General features: G+C 40.2%; 1 protein-coding gene across 1 annotated transcript in view; it reads right to left on the bottom strand.

Annotated features, from left to right (window-relative positions):
- hmcn2 (hemicentin 2) overlaps window positions 1–17,661 on the bottom strand; it is a 224,697-nt gene that overhangs the window by 98,916 nt on the left and 108,120 nt on the right. Inside the window, 5 exon segments of the mRNA XM_028808536.2 lie at window positions 533–716; window positions 960–1,084; window positions 1,390–1,549; window positions 7,999–8,139; window positions 11,499–11,630. Of these exon segments, the coding sequence (XP_028664369.2) occupies window positions 533–716; window positions 960–1,084; window positions 1,390–1,549; window positions 7,999–8,139; window positions 11,499–11,630 (742 nt within the window).

The raw sequence follows: 17,661 nt of genomic DNA, 5'->3' as shown, positions 1-17,661 counted from the left end.
GCTAGCTAAAAGAAAAGAAGATAGAAAAGGCAATATATAATAAATCGGTAGAAATGGCACTATATATTAGATACATAGATTGAAAATACACTCTGTAAGAGAGAGATGGAAAAGGCACTATATCTTAGATAGATAGATAGATAGACAATGAAAGGCACTATATGATAGATAGATAGATAGATCATGAAAGGCACTATATAATAGATAGATAGATAGATAGATAGATAGATAGATAGATAGATAGATAGATAGATAGATAGATAGATAGATAGATAGATAGATAGATCATGAAAGGCACTATATATAATAGATAGATAGATAGATAGATAGATAGATAGATAGATAGATAGATAGATAGATAGATAGATAGATAGATAGATAGATAGATAGATAGATAGATAGATAGATAGATAGATAATGAAAGGCACTAAGTACTTGATAAATATTCCACGTACAGGTATCCCTTTGCTCAGACATCACCTCTGCTCATCAGACAATATAAAAAAAACAGTAACAATGTAGGGCTACAGACCTTAGCATCTTGCCAGAGGTGAGGACCCGGGTTCGAGGGGACAGCACCAGGGGCATTCCATTCTTTAACCAGCTGAGATGTGGTGGGGGGCTGCCTACAGCCTGGCACTCCAGAGTGATAACTCCACCCTGATTCACAGTCACATTAGATGGGGATGCTGACTTGTTGAGAATTAAGGGAGGTTCTACAATGACAAGAGATACAATGTAAGTTGTGTTCTTCTTCGGCAAGGAAAGCGTAGTTTTTAATCTTTATTTCCACACTTAACGTTTTATTCTCATGAAACAGTGTAGTGTAGGAACTAAAAAAAAATCTAAGGCATTTAAAGATAGATTTTTGATGGTTTTTCACATTTTTCCTATACCTTTCCGCAGGTAGAATGTTAGTACAAAAACAATGATTCTGAGGAAGACACAAAGACATTCACCCATTACAGTTACAGCGTGGACCTTGGTCTCCCGGCCAGCAGCATTTTCAGCCAGGCAGCTGTATGTCCCAGAGTCATGTGGTCGCAGCAAGTGAAAATGGAGTGAACTTCTGTCAGCTGACAGCCTAGATGGAGACAAAGATGCTTACAATTGTGGACAAGGGTTCAGCTATGGTACAAGTTTGTCAGGTAGGAAAGCCTAAGAGCGGGGAGTTTCTGCTGATTAAACAGGAATCATTGCACTTACACTCTCTACATATGTCAGTTGCTAATGGGTATCATTTAGAAAGTGGCAACAAACTGCTTGCAATACTGTATTTCTGGGAGCAGAGCATATTTGAACTAAATCAGCCTTTATTTTTTATGACGCTTTTCACTACAAAGTACCATAACAAGACACACTGCAAATTTAGAAACTTCTTCTACTCACGTCAGATGCTGAGTATCACTGAGGTCAAGTGGCTTCCCATCTTTCAACCAGGTGAGCTCCGGCTTGGGGATGCCAGATGCCACACACTCCAGGGTCAGTTGATTGCCTTTGGATAAGCTGACGTCTGATAACAGACCTGATCCAGTAATGCTGGGGGGAACTGCAATTAAGAAATAAAAGTAGAGAGGCATACCTGAATGTTTGCTCAGTTCTTGGGGCCCATGCTGCAGATGAGCTAAATTTGCAAATAACTGAAGTATAAGATAGAGAGGTAGGAAAATAGAGATGGATATTGTGCATCACTATCTAAATCTGAAGGGCACTCATATAGATAGACAGATAGTTAGATGTGAAAAGTACTATATAATAGATAGACGGGTAGATGTGAAAGGTACTATATAATAGATAGATAGATAGTAGTTTATTTGTCCCAGTTCCTGAAAGCACCTTCATAAGGTGAATTTTCATAATGTAAACACATAATTACAATTGCTTTGGATGGAATGTATGTAATAATAATAATAAGTTACATTTATTGAGCGCCTTTCACAAACCCAAGGTTGCATTACACCCATCCATCCATTATCCAACCCGTTGAATCCGAAAACAGGGTCACGAGGGTATGCTGGAGCCAATCCCAGCCAACACAGGGCACAAGGCAGGAACCAATCCCAGGCAGGGTGCCAACCCACCGCAGGACATACACAAACACACCACACTAGGGCCAATTTAGAATTGCCAATCCACCTAACCTGCATGTCTTTGGACTGTGGGAGGAAACCGGAGCGCCCGGAGGAAACCTACGCAGACACGGGGAGAACATGCAAACTCCATGCAAGGAGAACCCGGGAAGTGAACCCAGGTCCCCAGGTCTCCCAACTGTAATGTTGCTTTACATACAGAGTAAAAAAAAAAAATATACACAGATGATAAAAGTTCATAGAAGAGGAAAGTTTTCAGTTGAGATTTAAAAGTGCAGAAAGAGGAGCAATCTCGGAGAGACTGAGGAAGAGAGTTCCAGAGTTGAGGGGCTATAGCACTGAAGGAGTTGCCTCCCAGGGTAGAGAGTCTTGTGTGTGGGACAGTAAGGAGATGACCGCTCGAGGACCTGAGAGAGCGACAAGGAGTGTAAAGAGCTGAGAGAGGTAGAGGGGGGCAAAGGTTATGTAGGGCTTTGAAGGTGAGAAGCAGAATCTTGAATTTAATCCTTGATGGAACCAGTAACCAGTGAAGCTGGGAGAGAACAGGGGAGATGTGAGCAAAACGCTTTGTGTAGGTGAGGACTCTAGCTGCGGAGTTCTGAATATACTGTGGGTACGGAAAGTATTCAGACCCCCTTCAATTTTTCACTCTTTGTCATATTGCAGCCATTTGCTAAAATTTAAATTAATTTTTTCCCTCATTAATGTACACACAGCACCCCATATTGACAGACAAAAAAAAGAATTTTTGAAATTGTTGCAGATTTATTAAAAAAGAAAAAATGAAATATCACATGGTCCTAAGTATTCAGACCCTTTGCTCAGTATTTAGTAGAAGCACCCTTTTGAGCTAATACAGCCATGAGTCTTCTTGGGAAAGATGCAACAAGTTTTTGACACCTGGATTTGGGGATCCTCTGCCATTCCTCCTTGCAGATCCTCTCCAGTTCTGTCAGGTTGGATGGTAAACATTGGTGGACAGCCATTTTTAGGTCTCTCCAGAGATGCTCAATTGGGTTTAAGTCAGGGCTCTGGCTGGGCCATTCAAGAACAGTCACAGAGTTGTTGTGAAGCCACTCCTTCGTTATTTTAGCTGTGTGCTTAGGGTCATTGTCTTGTTGGAAGGTAAACCTTCGGCCCAGTCTGAGGTCCTTAGCACTCTGGAGAAGGTTTTTGTCCAGGATATCCCTGCACATACCTCAGTGCAAGACACATGACAGCCCGCTAAAAGACACCTGAAGGACTCTGAGATGGTGAGAAATAAGATTCTCTGGTCTGATGAGACCAAGATAGAACTTTTTGGCCTTAATTCTAAGCGGTATGTGTGGAGACAACCAGGCACTGCTCATCACTTGTCCAATACAGTCCCCACAGTGAAGCATGGCGGTGGCAGCATCATGCTGTGGGGGTGTTTTTCAGCTGCAGGGACAGGACGACTGGTTGCAATCGAGGGAAAGATGAATGCGGCCAAGTACAGGGATATCCTGGACAAAAACCTTCTCCAGAGTGCTAAGGACCTCAGACTGGGCCGAAGGTTTACCTTCCAACAAGACAATGACCCTAAGCACACAGCTAAAATAACGAAGGAGTGGCTTCACAACAACTCTGTGACTGTTCTTGAATGGCCCAGCCAGAGCCCTGACTTAAACCCAATTGAGCATCTCTGGAGAGAACTAAAAATGGCTGTCCACCAACGTTTACCCTCCAACCTGACAGAACTGGAGAGGATCTGCAAGGAGGAATGGCAGAGGATCCCCAAATCCAGGTGTCAAAAACTTGTTGCATCTTTCCCAAGAAGACTCATGGCTGTATTAGCTCAAAAGGGTGCTTCTACTAAATACTGAGCAAAGGGTCTGAATACTTAGGACCATGTGATATTTCATTTTTTCTTTTTTAATAAATCTGCAACAATTTCAAAAATTCTTTTTTTTGTCTGTCAATATGGGGTGCTGTGTGTACATTAATGAGGGAAAAAATTAATTTAAATGATTTTAGCAAATGGATGCAATATGACAAAGAGTGAAAAATTGAAGGGGATCTGAATACTTTCCGTACCCACTGTACTGTAGCTTCTGTATAGATTTTGCAGGGAGGCCAATGAAGAGGAAATTACAGTAATCAATATGAGACATTATGAAACAATGAACCAGAATTTGAGCATCATTAAAAGACAGAAATGGACAGAGGCGGGCAATGTTATGGAGATGATAGAATGAAATTTTGGAAAGAGACTTAATGTATAGCTCATAAGTTAAGTGATGAATTAAACAAAACACCAAGATTTCTGACAACAGGAGCAAGTTTGACAAGCGTACCATCAACTGAAACAGAGAAATTGGATGCCTTAGAAAGCTGGGATTTTGAACCTACCAGTAACACTTCAGTTTTATTGGCATTAAGTTTGAGAAAGTTATTTTCCATCCATAGCTTAAGATCAGTGATGTAGTCAGTGAGTGTGCCGGGAGGCGAGTCTGTAGGGGAGTCATGTGTACTAAGATATAACTGTATATCGTCTGCATAACAGTGGATGTTAAGGCCATGTCTGCGAATAATCTGACCCAAAGGAAGGATATAAAGTCGAAAACGTAATGGCCCATAGACTGAACCCTGAGGGATACCACGCGGCACAGGTGAGGTGAAAGATTTATATCGGCCGAGTGTGACAAACTGTTGCCTATTCAAGGGATATGATGTGAGCCATTGAAGAGCTAAGCCATAGATGTCTACAGCAGAGAGATGTGACAGAAGAATTTCATGATTAACAAATGGTCAAATGCTGCACTTAAATCAAGATGAAGGAGAATATTAAGTGAACCATAGTCTGTAGAACAGAGAAGATCATTAACTACATGGAGAAGAGCTGTCTCAGTGCTGTGCTGTGTATGAAAGCCAGACTGGAAAGGCTCATAGAGTGTATTAAAGCATTCCTTAGCCCCATATATCTGCTTAAATAATATCAAAATACATGAAAATGCACACAATTAGTTCAATAATAACACCAGTCATCAAAACCAACCCTATTAAAGCATTTTCTTTCTTTAATTACTGTTTAATAAGGCAGCATTTTATTGATATAGTCAATAAAAATGAAACACTTGGTTTGTGAACATTGTTGGAAAAAATTACTTTTGCCCTGCACAAAGTCAATGTCTTAAACAATATACCAAATTTATGCTTTGCTAGCATAAAATCTGTGGAGGGGTTATAAAGTGAGTTTTAAAGATTTCACCCTAAGTGTACGTCAACTTCTGACTTGAAAGCCACTGTGTAACAGTTAGACATGAAAAGGCACTAGTTGCTGAAGTGTGAACTATATACATCAAGATTTCTAGTTCAGCCACCATTAGTGACACAAGCTGACTCTGTTCCAAAATGGATATACGCTGGACTCCCCACATTAAATGCAGAAAGAAATGCTCTCGAGAGTGATGTGTACACTCCAAGATGGTATGACGAGCACTGGGACATATTTACCCCAAGATGGTAGTGCACAGTGCTCTTCTTAGCATTTTGTGTGAAGTGTGAACGCACAATGTGCATTTCATACAGTCAGCGTTTACAATCCAGAAGGGTATTTTTTAATCCTTGGTGTCCACTCCATCACCCTATATCAGGGGTGGGCAAAGTCATTACTGGAGGGCCGCAGTGGCTGCGGGTTTTTGTTCCTACCCAGTTGCTTAATTAGAAAACAATCCTTGCCAATAATTACATTTAATGGCTTGTTAGTGCTTTAACTCTGCTAAGTCAAGTCATTCTCATATCCTAGATTTTTTATCCATTCTAAGGATGTCATCCAAATACTTTGAAGTGTAAAATGGATGGGTACTTCTCAATCCTTCACTTTTTTCTCTTCTCTTTCCTTCCAAGTATTTAATTAAACCAAATAGTGCACAATAAATACACACAGGTGTAAAGGGTAACAAGCAAAATGGATAACTGCTGGTTTCTTTTGTCATTTGCATCTTATTGCTAATAAGGAGCAATTAAAAACAGAGAATGTAGCTGTTTAAGACTTAAATAAGCAATAAGGGTTCAAAATCTTAATGAGGGAGATAACTAAAATGAAGCAGAAGTGTTTCTAGAGCAATAAGTGCTTCTTATTAAGCAATTGGGTTGGAACAAAAACCTGCAGCCACTGCGGCCCTCCAGGAATGACTTTGCCCACCCCTGCCCTATATTGTGTCCTACCTTTATTTGGAACTCTTCATTTGACAAAGTGTATGCCATACAAGAGAAAGCTCTAGATGGCTCATCAAGATATTCAAGATGGGGTAGTTGGCATTGAATATTTTGTCAAACAGGTTTTGGTTTATTATTCTTTTATTTATGTATGCCCTTAAAGGCACAGTACTGCCAGGTCACCCTTTTATAATAAACTAGCAAAATACCCATGCTTCGCAGCGGCGAAGTACTGCTTTAAAATTTTTATTAAGAAGAAAAGTAAACCTTTTTAAACTGAGGGAAAATATACCAATAATTATTTGTTAAGGATCTCTTTGTATACCACGTTGTCAGTTCAGCCCTCCGGTTGTAATATGACCAAGCTGTGAGCTGAGCTTACTCTATAGTTGGCCATGTGAAAAGCAATCTTGCCTCAAATCAATGCCAACCTTTTGTAGGGTCTGTCCCTGAGACTTATTAATTGTCATTGCGAAGCAGAGCCTTACTGGAAATTGGAGGCATTTGAATTGAAATGGGTTTTATCGATAACTTCACATTCAGCTTTTAAGAGTTTAAACATTCATAAACATCAAAGTGTCCACTACTCAAATCGTCACCTGTGAATCTAAGATGTTTAAGAGGCATTGGCGGTTGTCCAAAGGTGTAAAATATTTGGCCATTTCCGTACACTTGAAAGCGACAACCGAACAATTCAGTGGCAGCCATCAACTCACATGCAGAACCATAGGTGAAGGGCTTAAGCATTTCACTCTTCTAGTGCTCCTGTGTAGTATAATTATCTCCTGTACCGTCATCAGTCCACACCTTGAACCTGTCCCAGTCATTCAATACATAAGACACAATGTTCCTCCGGATATCAAGAGTGCGCCTGATATGGCCGTGCAATATGTAACACAGAGAATGGAAAAGGCAGTCGCCATCTCCGGGCATGGAAACCACTCGGTAAGTGACAGTTCTTTGATCGATGGTGATCACCTCGATAGACATGTTAATGGGGGTACGGTTGGAACGATAAAGGAAATGGGTACCTGAACAATGTAAACTAAGTCTAAAATATATACACAATAACTATAATCGTAATAAACGAACAATAATACAGTGGAGAAGCCATGGATTAAATAAAAAAGGCTGCAGTTATCAGCAGGGAGATGTGAATACTGTGGCGAAGCAAGGAAGGGGATGAAGAGACCGGAGCGACGGACGGCCTTATATAGGCAGGCAGCCAACTACGGGGCTGCAGGCTATGGACGTATATATGTACGTACGTAGGATTCAGTTAGCGTTGGGAACCTGCGTACCAAATTTCTTGAAGATGGGCCCATAAGTAACAAAGACAGTTGGAAAGTTCAATATGGCGGCCGACAATGGCGTCATACCACCGAAATAAGTACATACTTCGGTTTCAGTTAGCGCAGGGAAGCCGCCTACCAAATTTCGTGAAGATGGGGCCATAAATAAGAAAGTTTAACATGGCAGACGTTGTCGACCGTTATGACCGTTACGCGTAGAATTTTGAAATCAAACCTGCTTAACTTTTGTAAGTAAGCTGTAAGGAATGAGCCTGCCAAATTTCAGCCTTCTACCTACACAGGAAGTTGGAGAATTAGTGATGAGTGAGTCAGTGAGGGCTTTGCCTTTTATTAGTATAGATAAAATAAAGAGAATTATGTTTGTTGTCACCAAAGTGCAGCTCAACTGCAGCAATCAGTCTCATCCTTTGTCTCACCTTGCACAGTAAGAGAGTAGAGTGTACGGGCCTCTCCCTCTGCATTTCTTGCCAGGCAGATATAGGTGCCAGCGTCTAAAAGACGCAGAGGGCCAATCTCCACTCTACTGCTACTGCTGCTGACACTTGAGGCTCTGGTCTCTGAGGATTGAAAAACATAGAGAAAGGGTTATTTGCCTGTCAGCCTTTCAATGCTGTCTTGTGTCAATGATTTAAGCTGCTGGTTGTAGTGTAATGGTGTTTTCTTAGCATATATTAAATCACTTTATTCTAACTGAGTGTCATTTGAATGCCAACACATACTTAAGCATTGCTGCTGACTGTGTGCTGTTCTTTATAGCAGGAATCTACTCTTTCTAAAATTGCTAATGTACCATAACGCAAACCTCACATCATCTCAATCTAGTTTCACATGCAGGACAGTGATTTCAGTTTACACTAATGATCCACACCATTCCCAGATATCAGACAATTAGGGTGCCTTCTAGTGAAGCAGAAGAGAAAGTTAGCTCCAAATTTTGTTAAGGAAACCACATGATATTTTTCAGTCACCCTACCAAAATCTTTATAGTGTCAGCACCTTAAAGAGTTCATACCTGAAAGAATTCATGCTGTCCTAGAGGCAAAAGGGATTTCTATTCTACTTCTATTTCTATTCTAGTGAAATTTGAAGTTAACTATTATTTTTCTGTAGGAAACTACTATTTTATCTTTATAAATGTGTTTCTACCTTAATACATTGACTGGCTTTGAGTTTTACTCAGATGTGCCTCATAGTGTTTACAGGCTTTAAAATTACTGCAAAGTGCAATACAGTAACTTATTGTAATGCAGCTGGTCAATCACTGAGGAATTGATCTTGTTAGTCTTCAGTAGGAAACTACTGTTTAAATTATGTAAAAGTGTTATACCTTAATATATTTACAGGGCTTTAAAATATACAGAGTTGTAACAAACTGCAATTACAGGCTGGAAATGCACCACACAGTGATGTAGTGCCATTATGGACAATGCCACACATCCTCTGTCTGACACACTAATACTGAAGGGCTTTCAGCCAATGACTTACTCAGCAGAAGTGTGTCAAGAAACAGGATGAGCTCCTTTATACCAACAGCAACACACCTTTTTAATGCTTCACTGTAACTGTGACTGACGAATATGAAGTTTTCCAATTTCTTTAATTTCCTTTCTTTTTTGTCTCTCTTGTGTATTCAGACTAGTGTGTGTAAATGTATTTAATTATTTAAAGAGCTTCTGTTAAAACCCAAAATTTCCCTGGGGACAAATAAAGTTCTATCTATCTATCTATCTATCTATCTATCTATCTATCTATCTATCTATCTATCTATCTACAAGAGGGCTCTGCCCCCTGCTCGCTTCGCTCGCCTACCCCCGGCGTTTTGAACCCGTGCCCGCCGGGCAGCCACGTGTGAGGATGACGCACGTTTAATACGGAGCGTTCACCCGTGTCACTCTGGGGCCCCCCACTGTTAATACGGAGCTCCGTCCGTACTATTATGCGGTGCATTGTGGACTACTGTGGACCCTGTAGTGTTTCCAGTTTCAGTTTGTATCTCGGTCAGTCGAGCTTTTCTTTTTGAAGCTTTTGAATTCCAGTCTTCATTATCTGTAACCTGCTGTCCATGTGTTTGGCCCCCTCGTTTAACCTGTTTATGACGTTTTACTTTGCTTTCTACTCTGTCTTTGATTTCTGATCTCGCTTTATTCTGCTTTTGTTTCAATGACACCTGGTCCGTCGTGAATATATTTTCCCTTTTTCGAGTAATAATTTTCATTTGTTTGCGATATTGTGATGTTTATCGTACTGTTAATAATGCATCACTGTAATGTGATTCACCTATGCTGTATACTTTGGACGTGTGAGGATGACGTATGTTTAATACGGAGCGTTCGCCCGTGTCACTCTGGGTCTCCCCACTGTTACTACGAAGCTCTTTCCGAACTATTATGCGGTGCATTGTGGAGCACTGCGGACTCTGTAGTGTTTCCCGTTTCACTTTGTATCTCGTTTAGTCGAGCTCTTTCTTTTTGGAGCAGTGCCTGCCTGGTCTCTGGCATTTCAGACGCACGTTGTAGGCGCCTGCGTTCATTAATTATATCCAGGCAGGCGCGTGTTTGTATCTCGGTCACTGGAGCTGTGTCGTGTTGAATCCGTGCCTGCTTTGCCTACGCAGTTTGAGACACGCGTTGTAGGCTTCCACGTTCATTAGATCTGTCCACGCGGGCTCGGTGTCGAAGCTGTGCTAGGTGTGTGGTGTGGACGTTTAAATGTCGTTGTTTCTGACTTTATATTATGTATCTCGGTGTGCATGTGTTTCGTGCCTAGGTTTTTTTGAAGCTGTTGCATTCCAGTTTTCATCATCTGTAACCCGCTCTCCATGTGTTCGTCCCCATTCTTTAATCCCTTTATAAAGTTTTACTTTGTTTCCTACTCTGTGTTTTATTTCTGACCGGGGAGGGGGGCTTTGTTCTGTAACCTGCTCTCCATGTGTTTGTCCCTGTTCTTTAACCTCTTTATGACGTTTTACTTTGTTTCCTACTCTGACGGTTCGTAGTCTCTCCCGTTCACTCTGGGGAGGGGGGGGGGTGCTTTGTGTGGCACTTGCGCACTATGTCTTTTGCGTCCACGGGCAGCTCCCTGCATCCATATCCGGTTTACCATTCTCGTTTAGTAATATGGATCGATCTATCTATCTATCTATCTATCTATCTATCTACAGATTTTATTTTTTTCTCCAGCCTTCTGGAGTTTTTTTTTGTTTTTTCTGTCCACCCTGGCCATCGGACCTTACTCCTTTTTATGTTAACTAAGGTTGTCTTATTTGAATTTCTTATTTGTCTTTTATTCTTCTTTTCTTCATTATGTAAAGCACTTTGAGCTACTTTTTGTATGAAAATGTGCTATATAAATAAATGTTGTTGTTGTTGTTGTTGTATCTATCTATCTATCTATCTATCTATCTATCTATCTATCTATCTATCTATCTATCTATCTATCTATCTGCATTTAAGTATATTTGATTATAACTCAAAGTCCTGTAATTGTATTAAGTTAGAAACACTTCTAAATAGTAGTTTCCTACTTGAACATAACTGTTTAGAGCAATTTCTTATTGAAAGACCTGCTATATCACTCTATGAAGCACAAACCCAAATGGGGCTAATTGGCTAAGTCACCAATTAACGTAGCAGACACATCTTTAGGTATGTCATAGGGAAATTGGAGTGAACAAAAAACCCCTATAGATACAGGGAAAATGTGCAAACGTCACATATATAAGGAACAGGTGCAGGATTTGAACTCTGATCGCAAACTCTATGAAGCATCTGCCCTAATTATTGTGCTCTTCTGTAAAAACATGAAGCATGTAAGCAATTGTACTCCAACCCTTAACTTGTGAAGCACCTCGGGTTTGGTGCGGGTATGAGAATGTTGTGTTCTCTTGAACGTACCTTGCTGCCGCACTTGCACTTACCTATTGACGTGCCATCCTTTAGCCAGCTGATGACTGGTGATGGTATGCCTGTAGCCTCACAGTGAAGGAGGACACTGGAGCCCAAAGTGCCTGTTATATTTTGCTGGAGAGGACCGCTAATAACAGGAGGAACTGTGGATGAGAAAATAGAAAGATAAACAGCATAGTCAGAGAGGGGTAGAAAGATGTCAAACCAAAACAATGATCTTTAAGAAAAGAGGTCAATTTAGGAAACAGTACTCCCTAGGCCAAGGTGGAACGATTTTCAATGGCACTCTGATTGAATTGAAATATAGTAAAATAATATATTTTAATTACACCGCACGCATTCTCGCCATCACCTATGTTTTGCGCATGCGACTTACATGTAAATGGAAACCATGTGTTCAGTGCAGGCCGTGGTTATGTTAAAACAAACCTCTTGTTATTATTAACTAATTTACTGCCCTAAAATGACTCATAAAAGACAAAAACTTGATGTTCACCCTTTTCAAGACTTATTATATTTTAATTACAGCGCATGCGTTCGCGCTCCGCGTCCCCACCTACGTTTTGAGCATGTGACTCAAATGTAAAGGGAAACCATGTGTTGAGTGCAGACTGTGGTTACGTTAAAACAAACCTCTTGTTATTATTAAGTAATTTACTACCCTAAAATGACTCATAAAAGACAAAAACTTGATGTGCACTCTTTTCAAGACTCTTGGACGAATGAATATGAATTTGTACAACAAAAGGTTCATGCTGTGTGTGCGTTATGCTGTCGTACGTCAAGTGTACAAAGACGTTATCAAACTAAACATCAGTCCACGTTTAAAGTTTCTGATGAAAATAGTGAAGCTATAAAAAGGGCTGTTTCTGGTTTTAAGAAACAAACTACTTATTTTATTATAACTTGAACCAAAAATAAAGCCACCGAATGTAGTTATACAATTGCTTCTCATTAATTGATTAATAGCTCTGATTAATAATAAAAAATGATTAATCATATTAGAATTCTTAATAATTTTTTCTTATTCAAATTATCCATCCATCCATTTTCCAACCCACTGAATCCTAACACAGGGTCACAGGGGTCTGTTGGAGCCAATGCCAGCCAACACAGGGTGCAAGGCAGGAACAAATACCGGGCAGGGCGCCAGCCCACCGCAGGACACACACACACACCCACCTAGCACACACTAGGGACAATTTAGGATCGCCAGTGCACCTAACCAGCATGTCTTTGGACTGTGGGAGGAAACCCACGCAGACACGGGGAGAACATGCAAATTCCACGCAGGGAGGACCCGGGAGGCGAACCCAGGCCTCCTTACTGCAAAGCACTTATTCAAACTATGTACTTTGAATTAAAAAAAAAAACTTGTAATTTATAATTTGTAATCCATCCATCCATTTTCCAACCCGCTGAATCCAAACACAGGGTCACTGGGGTCTGCTGGAGCCAATCCCAGCCAACACAGGGCACAAGGCAGGAACCAATCCCGGGCAAGGTGCCAACCCACCGCAGGACACACACAAACACACCCACACTCCAAGCACACACTAGGGCCAATTTAGAATCGCCAGTCCACCTAACCTGCATGTCTTTGGACTGTGGGAGGAAACAGGAGCGCCCGGAGGAAACCCACACAGACATGGGGAGAACATGCAAACTCCACGCAGGGAGGACCCGGGAGGCGAACCCAGGCCTCCTTACTGCAAAGCACTTATTCAAACTATGTACTTTGAATTAAAAAAAAAAAACTTGTAATTTATAATTTGTAATACAATGTTTAATAAATGTTTTGAAAATTAAAATTTCACAAAACATTCTTTTCACATATGATCCTATGTATTTTAAAATATTGAATGACCAATAATATAGGATCCAGTTATAATGGGCGATACTTTTGAAGCCCATTATAACCGGACTAATTTTGATACTATATATATCAAAATTGGTAGAATTTTGTCGGCATGCGGAATAACATTGTGACATAGGTTCGGCACAACACTGCTGAAAGGTTGCCGACCCCTGCGCTACACCAAGAGACCTCAATTATAGTCCTGATGCAGTGGCTGCAAATTTTTGTTCCAACCAGTTTCTTAATTAGAAGCCAGGCCTAGCAGCTAATGAAACTTGGTATTTCATTTTAAGGCATCTTAATGCTTTCATTCTTCCAAGGCAAATCTTTATCATGTTGTAGATTTGTTACTTTCTGAGAACATTATCCATATGTTTTGGGTGCTGCAACAGATGCGTACCTCTTGGTCTTTCCCTTCTCACTCATTTGTTTTAAAACATTAACACAAATCCATCATGATACATCAGGTTAAAAATGGAAACATGCCATGTGTAGAGCTGGTGGCCTTTGTCATTTGCACCTCATTATTAACTGATGACTAGTTAAGAAAACAGGCAATATTTAAAGCCTAAATGCAGTAGCTTAAAACTAAAATAAGAAATTAAAGGTTCTGAATCATAACAAGGGAGTTAACTAAAACTAAGCACAAAAACACAGTGCTTAAGCAGTAAATAAATGTGTTTTAATTAAGAAATCGGTTAAAGGGAAAGCCTGCAGTTACTACAGGAGCCCTTGCCTAGAGGATACGCTGATATACATATCTTGCTTACATTCATTGATTTTTTTCTGAAAACGACTAACCCCCTTGAGGTTTGCAGGGAGCCTAAGCCTACCCTGGCAAAGTCAAGCTCAAGGTAAGGTGCTACCCTGGGCACAGAAGTACATATGACTACACTCACATTTAAAGTTGCTGGTTTCCTAATGTAGAGATCCTTGGAATGCAGTAGAAACTGAAATAAATAGAAGAAACTCACACAGACATGGTGAGAACATTCACACTCCACACAGACTATTTTCAAACATGCAATTCTCAGCCAGGTCACAGGAGCTGTGGGGCAGCAGCGCTAACAACTGTGCCAGTGTGCTGCCCCTGTCATATAATTACTTAGATCTATGGATTGACCTTGCTTTTAGAGGTACTGTACAGGTGTATAATGTAGTAGTTAATAATTTATACATCTCTGTGATCTTCAAGTATAATTGTTATTCATTTACTTATTTTCCATTTGATACAATGTTTAACTTTCAATTAACTCTGCTCATTTTATTAAAACCTCTTTACAGTAAAACATGTAAGTGAATGAAACTCTGAAGGGGTTGGGACGTGTTTGAAAAAATGTATAGAATCCTAACAGACTGGATAAGGTTACATGTGTTTATCAAAATGTGCTAAATATTAGCAGGGTGGAGAAGAGAAACTAAATAATCTTACCAGTTGTGAAAAAACCTGTCTTTACTTGATCGGTTAACTCAGGGACAAAGAACTGTGAAAAAATGTAAACTAAAACTGAAATTCAGAGGCCACTTCTAGCTGAAGAGAGGGCAGCACTTTACTGTTCTTCATGGGCCTTCTCTCAGCTGTACTTTGTGATCGTCAGCATCAACACTAGATTTTTATTTTTCTTTATCTACCACACTTGGAAAGTAAGTGAACTACTAGCTTAAAGATCTGTTTTCCACGGTGAGTGGATATCCCCTGCTGGATTCACAATAGGATAGGGCTGGGCGATTTGGCCTAAAATCAAAATCTCGATTAATTGAACATTTTAACTCGATTACGATTAATGAACGATTATTTTATTTATTTATTTTGCCCTCATAGTTCACTGACAAGTTTTGTACAGTAAATATGCTCACATATTACAAGTGAGAGATTTTTGAATGAAGAGTGCATTACTTGATTTTAAAATAATTGAAGGAAACACACTATCTTCTATCTGTGATTATTTATTGAACATCAATGTTGAACAACTGAAATTAAAGCACACATTGCCTAAAACGAACAGTCACTTTGTTCTTATAAAAAAGTAAAAATAAATAACTTGCACTTTTGGAAACAAAATAAATTATTTTCAATATTTTTCTTATTAAAAGTAGAAAATAAACAGTATCTCTTCTAAATAAAATAACTCTTATATATCCTGTAAATAATATTTTAAACAGTGCATTTCTTGCATCTTCTGTAAACAAATATTTTAATGTTGTAATGAAAATGGAACTCTCTAAACACTGTTGCATGAGGTGATCTTAGCGATCTTGTCATGTCACTATATGAACATGAATTTACTCTAAGTTCTTACTAAGAAACACGAGCATGTTAACCTTTTCTGGTTTCAGGCAGGACCTGAGGCATGTAACAATGTTTCCGCCCAAACTGAAAACCCGCTCTGATGGGGAGCTAGTAGCTGGTATGCAGAGATACTTTTTTGCCACCTTACTTAGAGTGGGAAAGTGTACATGATGCTTCCTCCACCAGTCCAGTGGATTTGCCTCACTATCCAGCATGGGGGACACCAAATAGCTGCTCATCTCTGCTTCTAGCGATTGCTGAAGTGACAGAGTGGGTGTAGCTGAACTTGCTGAAGGTGTTGCCTCACTCCCTTTAAAAAAGCTTCCTAATGACCTCTTTTGCTTTTATGCTATTATATTTAATTAAGCTGACGTGTACTTACCAATTGCAAGGTGTAGGCGGTGTCCAATACACTGCTGCCGTAACCATCCATTAAGCACAGCAGCTTTGACAACATTAGCACCGCTGTCTGTTGTAATGGCTGAAAGTTTTTCATCCGCGGGGTCAACATTCAGAAAGCATATCTTTCAGACCTTGCACAATCATATCTGCCGTGTGATCGGCTGGAAAATATGCCGTCTCAAGGCATCTCTGGCGCAGCTTCCAATCATCGTCAATGTAGTGCAAAGTAAGGCTCAAGAATGGGTCCATCGTCCTACTTGACCAGAGATCAGATGTGGCTGCAAAGTGTTGAACATTTTTCCGTTCAGCAGCTACATTTTTACAACATGTCTTGTACATGTCTGGCAGCGCAGTTTTAGAAAAATGTGATCGCGATGGCACAGCACAGTGTATCTTCTGTCGAGAGTTTTAACGAGGGGTTTAAACCTGCTTCGCTCCACTGTAGCCAAAGGAGTCATATCCTTTGTGATGTAAGAACAAATAGCGTCAGTTATTTCTTTCCATCTTCTTGAACTCTTCTCATACTGTGTGGCATTTGTGAACGCTTGTGTTATCGACATCTGCTTTGCGGAGGCACTTGTTGCTGGGTGCTTGTCAGTCTCATTTTGTTTTTTTTGAGCCATGCACTGTTCATATTCAGTAATGTGATTGTGCTTCAAGTGTTGAAACAAATTGGTGGTGTTACCTTTGGGCGTCGAGACTGTTTTTCTACAGTGTCTACATCTGACTTCATTTTGTTTGATGTCATCCTTACTGAAGCCAAAATGTGTCCAAATGACGGAGACTGCGTTTTTCTTTGGTACAAGCTGCTCTTGTTGCTCAGGTGTGTCAGTGTTTAAGCTCTCCATGCTCGACATGTCGGCGGAATAACGTAACATAATGGAGCGGGGTCACGTGACTCCACACGCGGTAGTGTTTTTAAAGGGAAAGTAATCGAAATAATCGACCTGGAAAAATTTGATCGATTATAGGTTCTGAATGTCGATTTCGATTACTTTTCGATTAATTGCCCAGCCCTACAATAGGAGCACAGTGGGGGACAATGGGTGAACGTAAGAACCAACTCAGTATCATTTCTCTTTAATTTAGATGGTTGTATGTTGCTTATCTATTTGTGGATAATGTTTCTTCTCATGTTATATGCTTTGTTTTGCAACTTATGATACATTACTAGCTGTGCACATTTCTCGCTGTGTGCATTTTCTTCTCTGTGCATTTGTCACAGTACTCTTTTGTACAGTGCACTGTTATCATGTCACCTATGCAAAGAGCTAACATTCAAATTTGACACAAACAGTGACTAGAAACTGAATTCAAACCCATGTGTTCAGCAGTGGCAACCACTTTGCTATTCTGATGGACAATTATTTGAATAATTGTACTGAGTGGCCCTGCCTTTAGCAGTAAAGATTCAGCGGGAGAGGGAGTGCAGTGGGTGGCAGTGGGTAAAATGTGACCCTTCATGTAAAGGGCAACACTCTGGCTTAGGACACACCAACTCCAACTGGGCTAGATTAGAAATGCAGATCAACCTAACAGACTGTTAAAGGAAACAGGAACACCTGGAGAAATGAGAGATTAAATAAAAATGGAGTGCACTCCAGCTAAGAATCTAACAAGGATT

The sequence above is a fragment of the Erpetoichthys calabaricus genome, chromosome 9 (assembly GCF_900747795.2).
Source record: "Erpetoichthys calabaricus chromosome 9, fErpCal1.3, whole genome shotgun sequence".
NCBI lineage: Eukaryota > Metazoa > Chordata > Cladistia > Polypteriformes > Polypteridae > Erpetoichthys > Erpetoichthys calabaricus.
The sequence above is the reverse complement of the archived record's forward strand: the minus strand, read 5'-3'. Positions and strand labels throughout refer to the sequence as shown.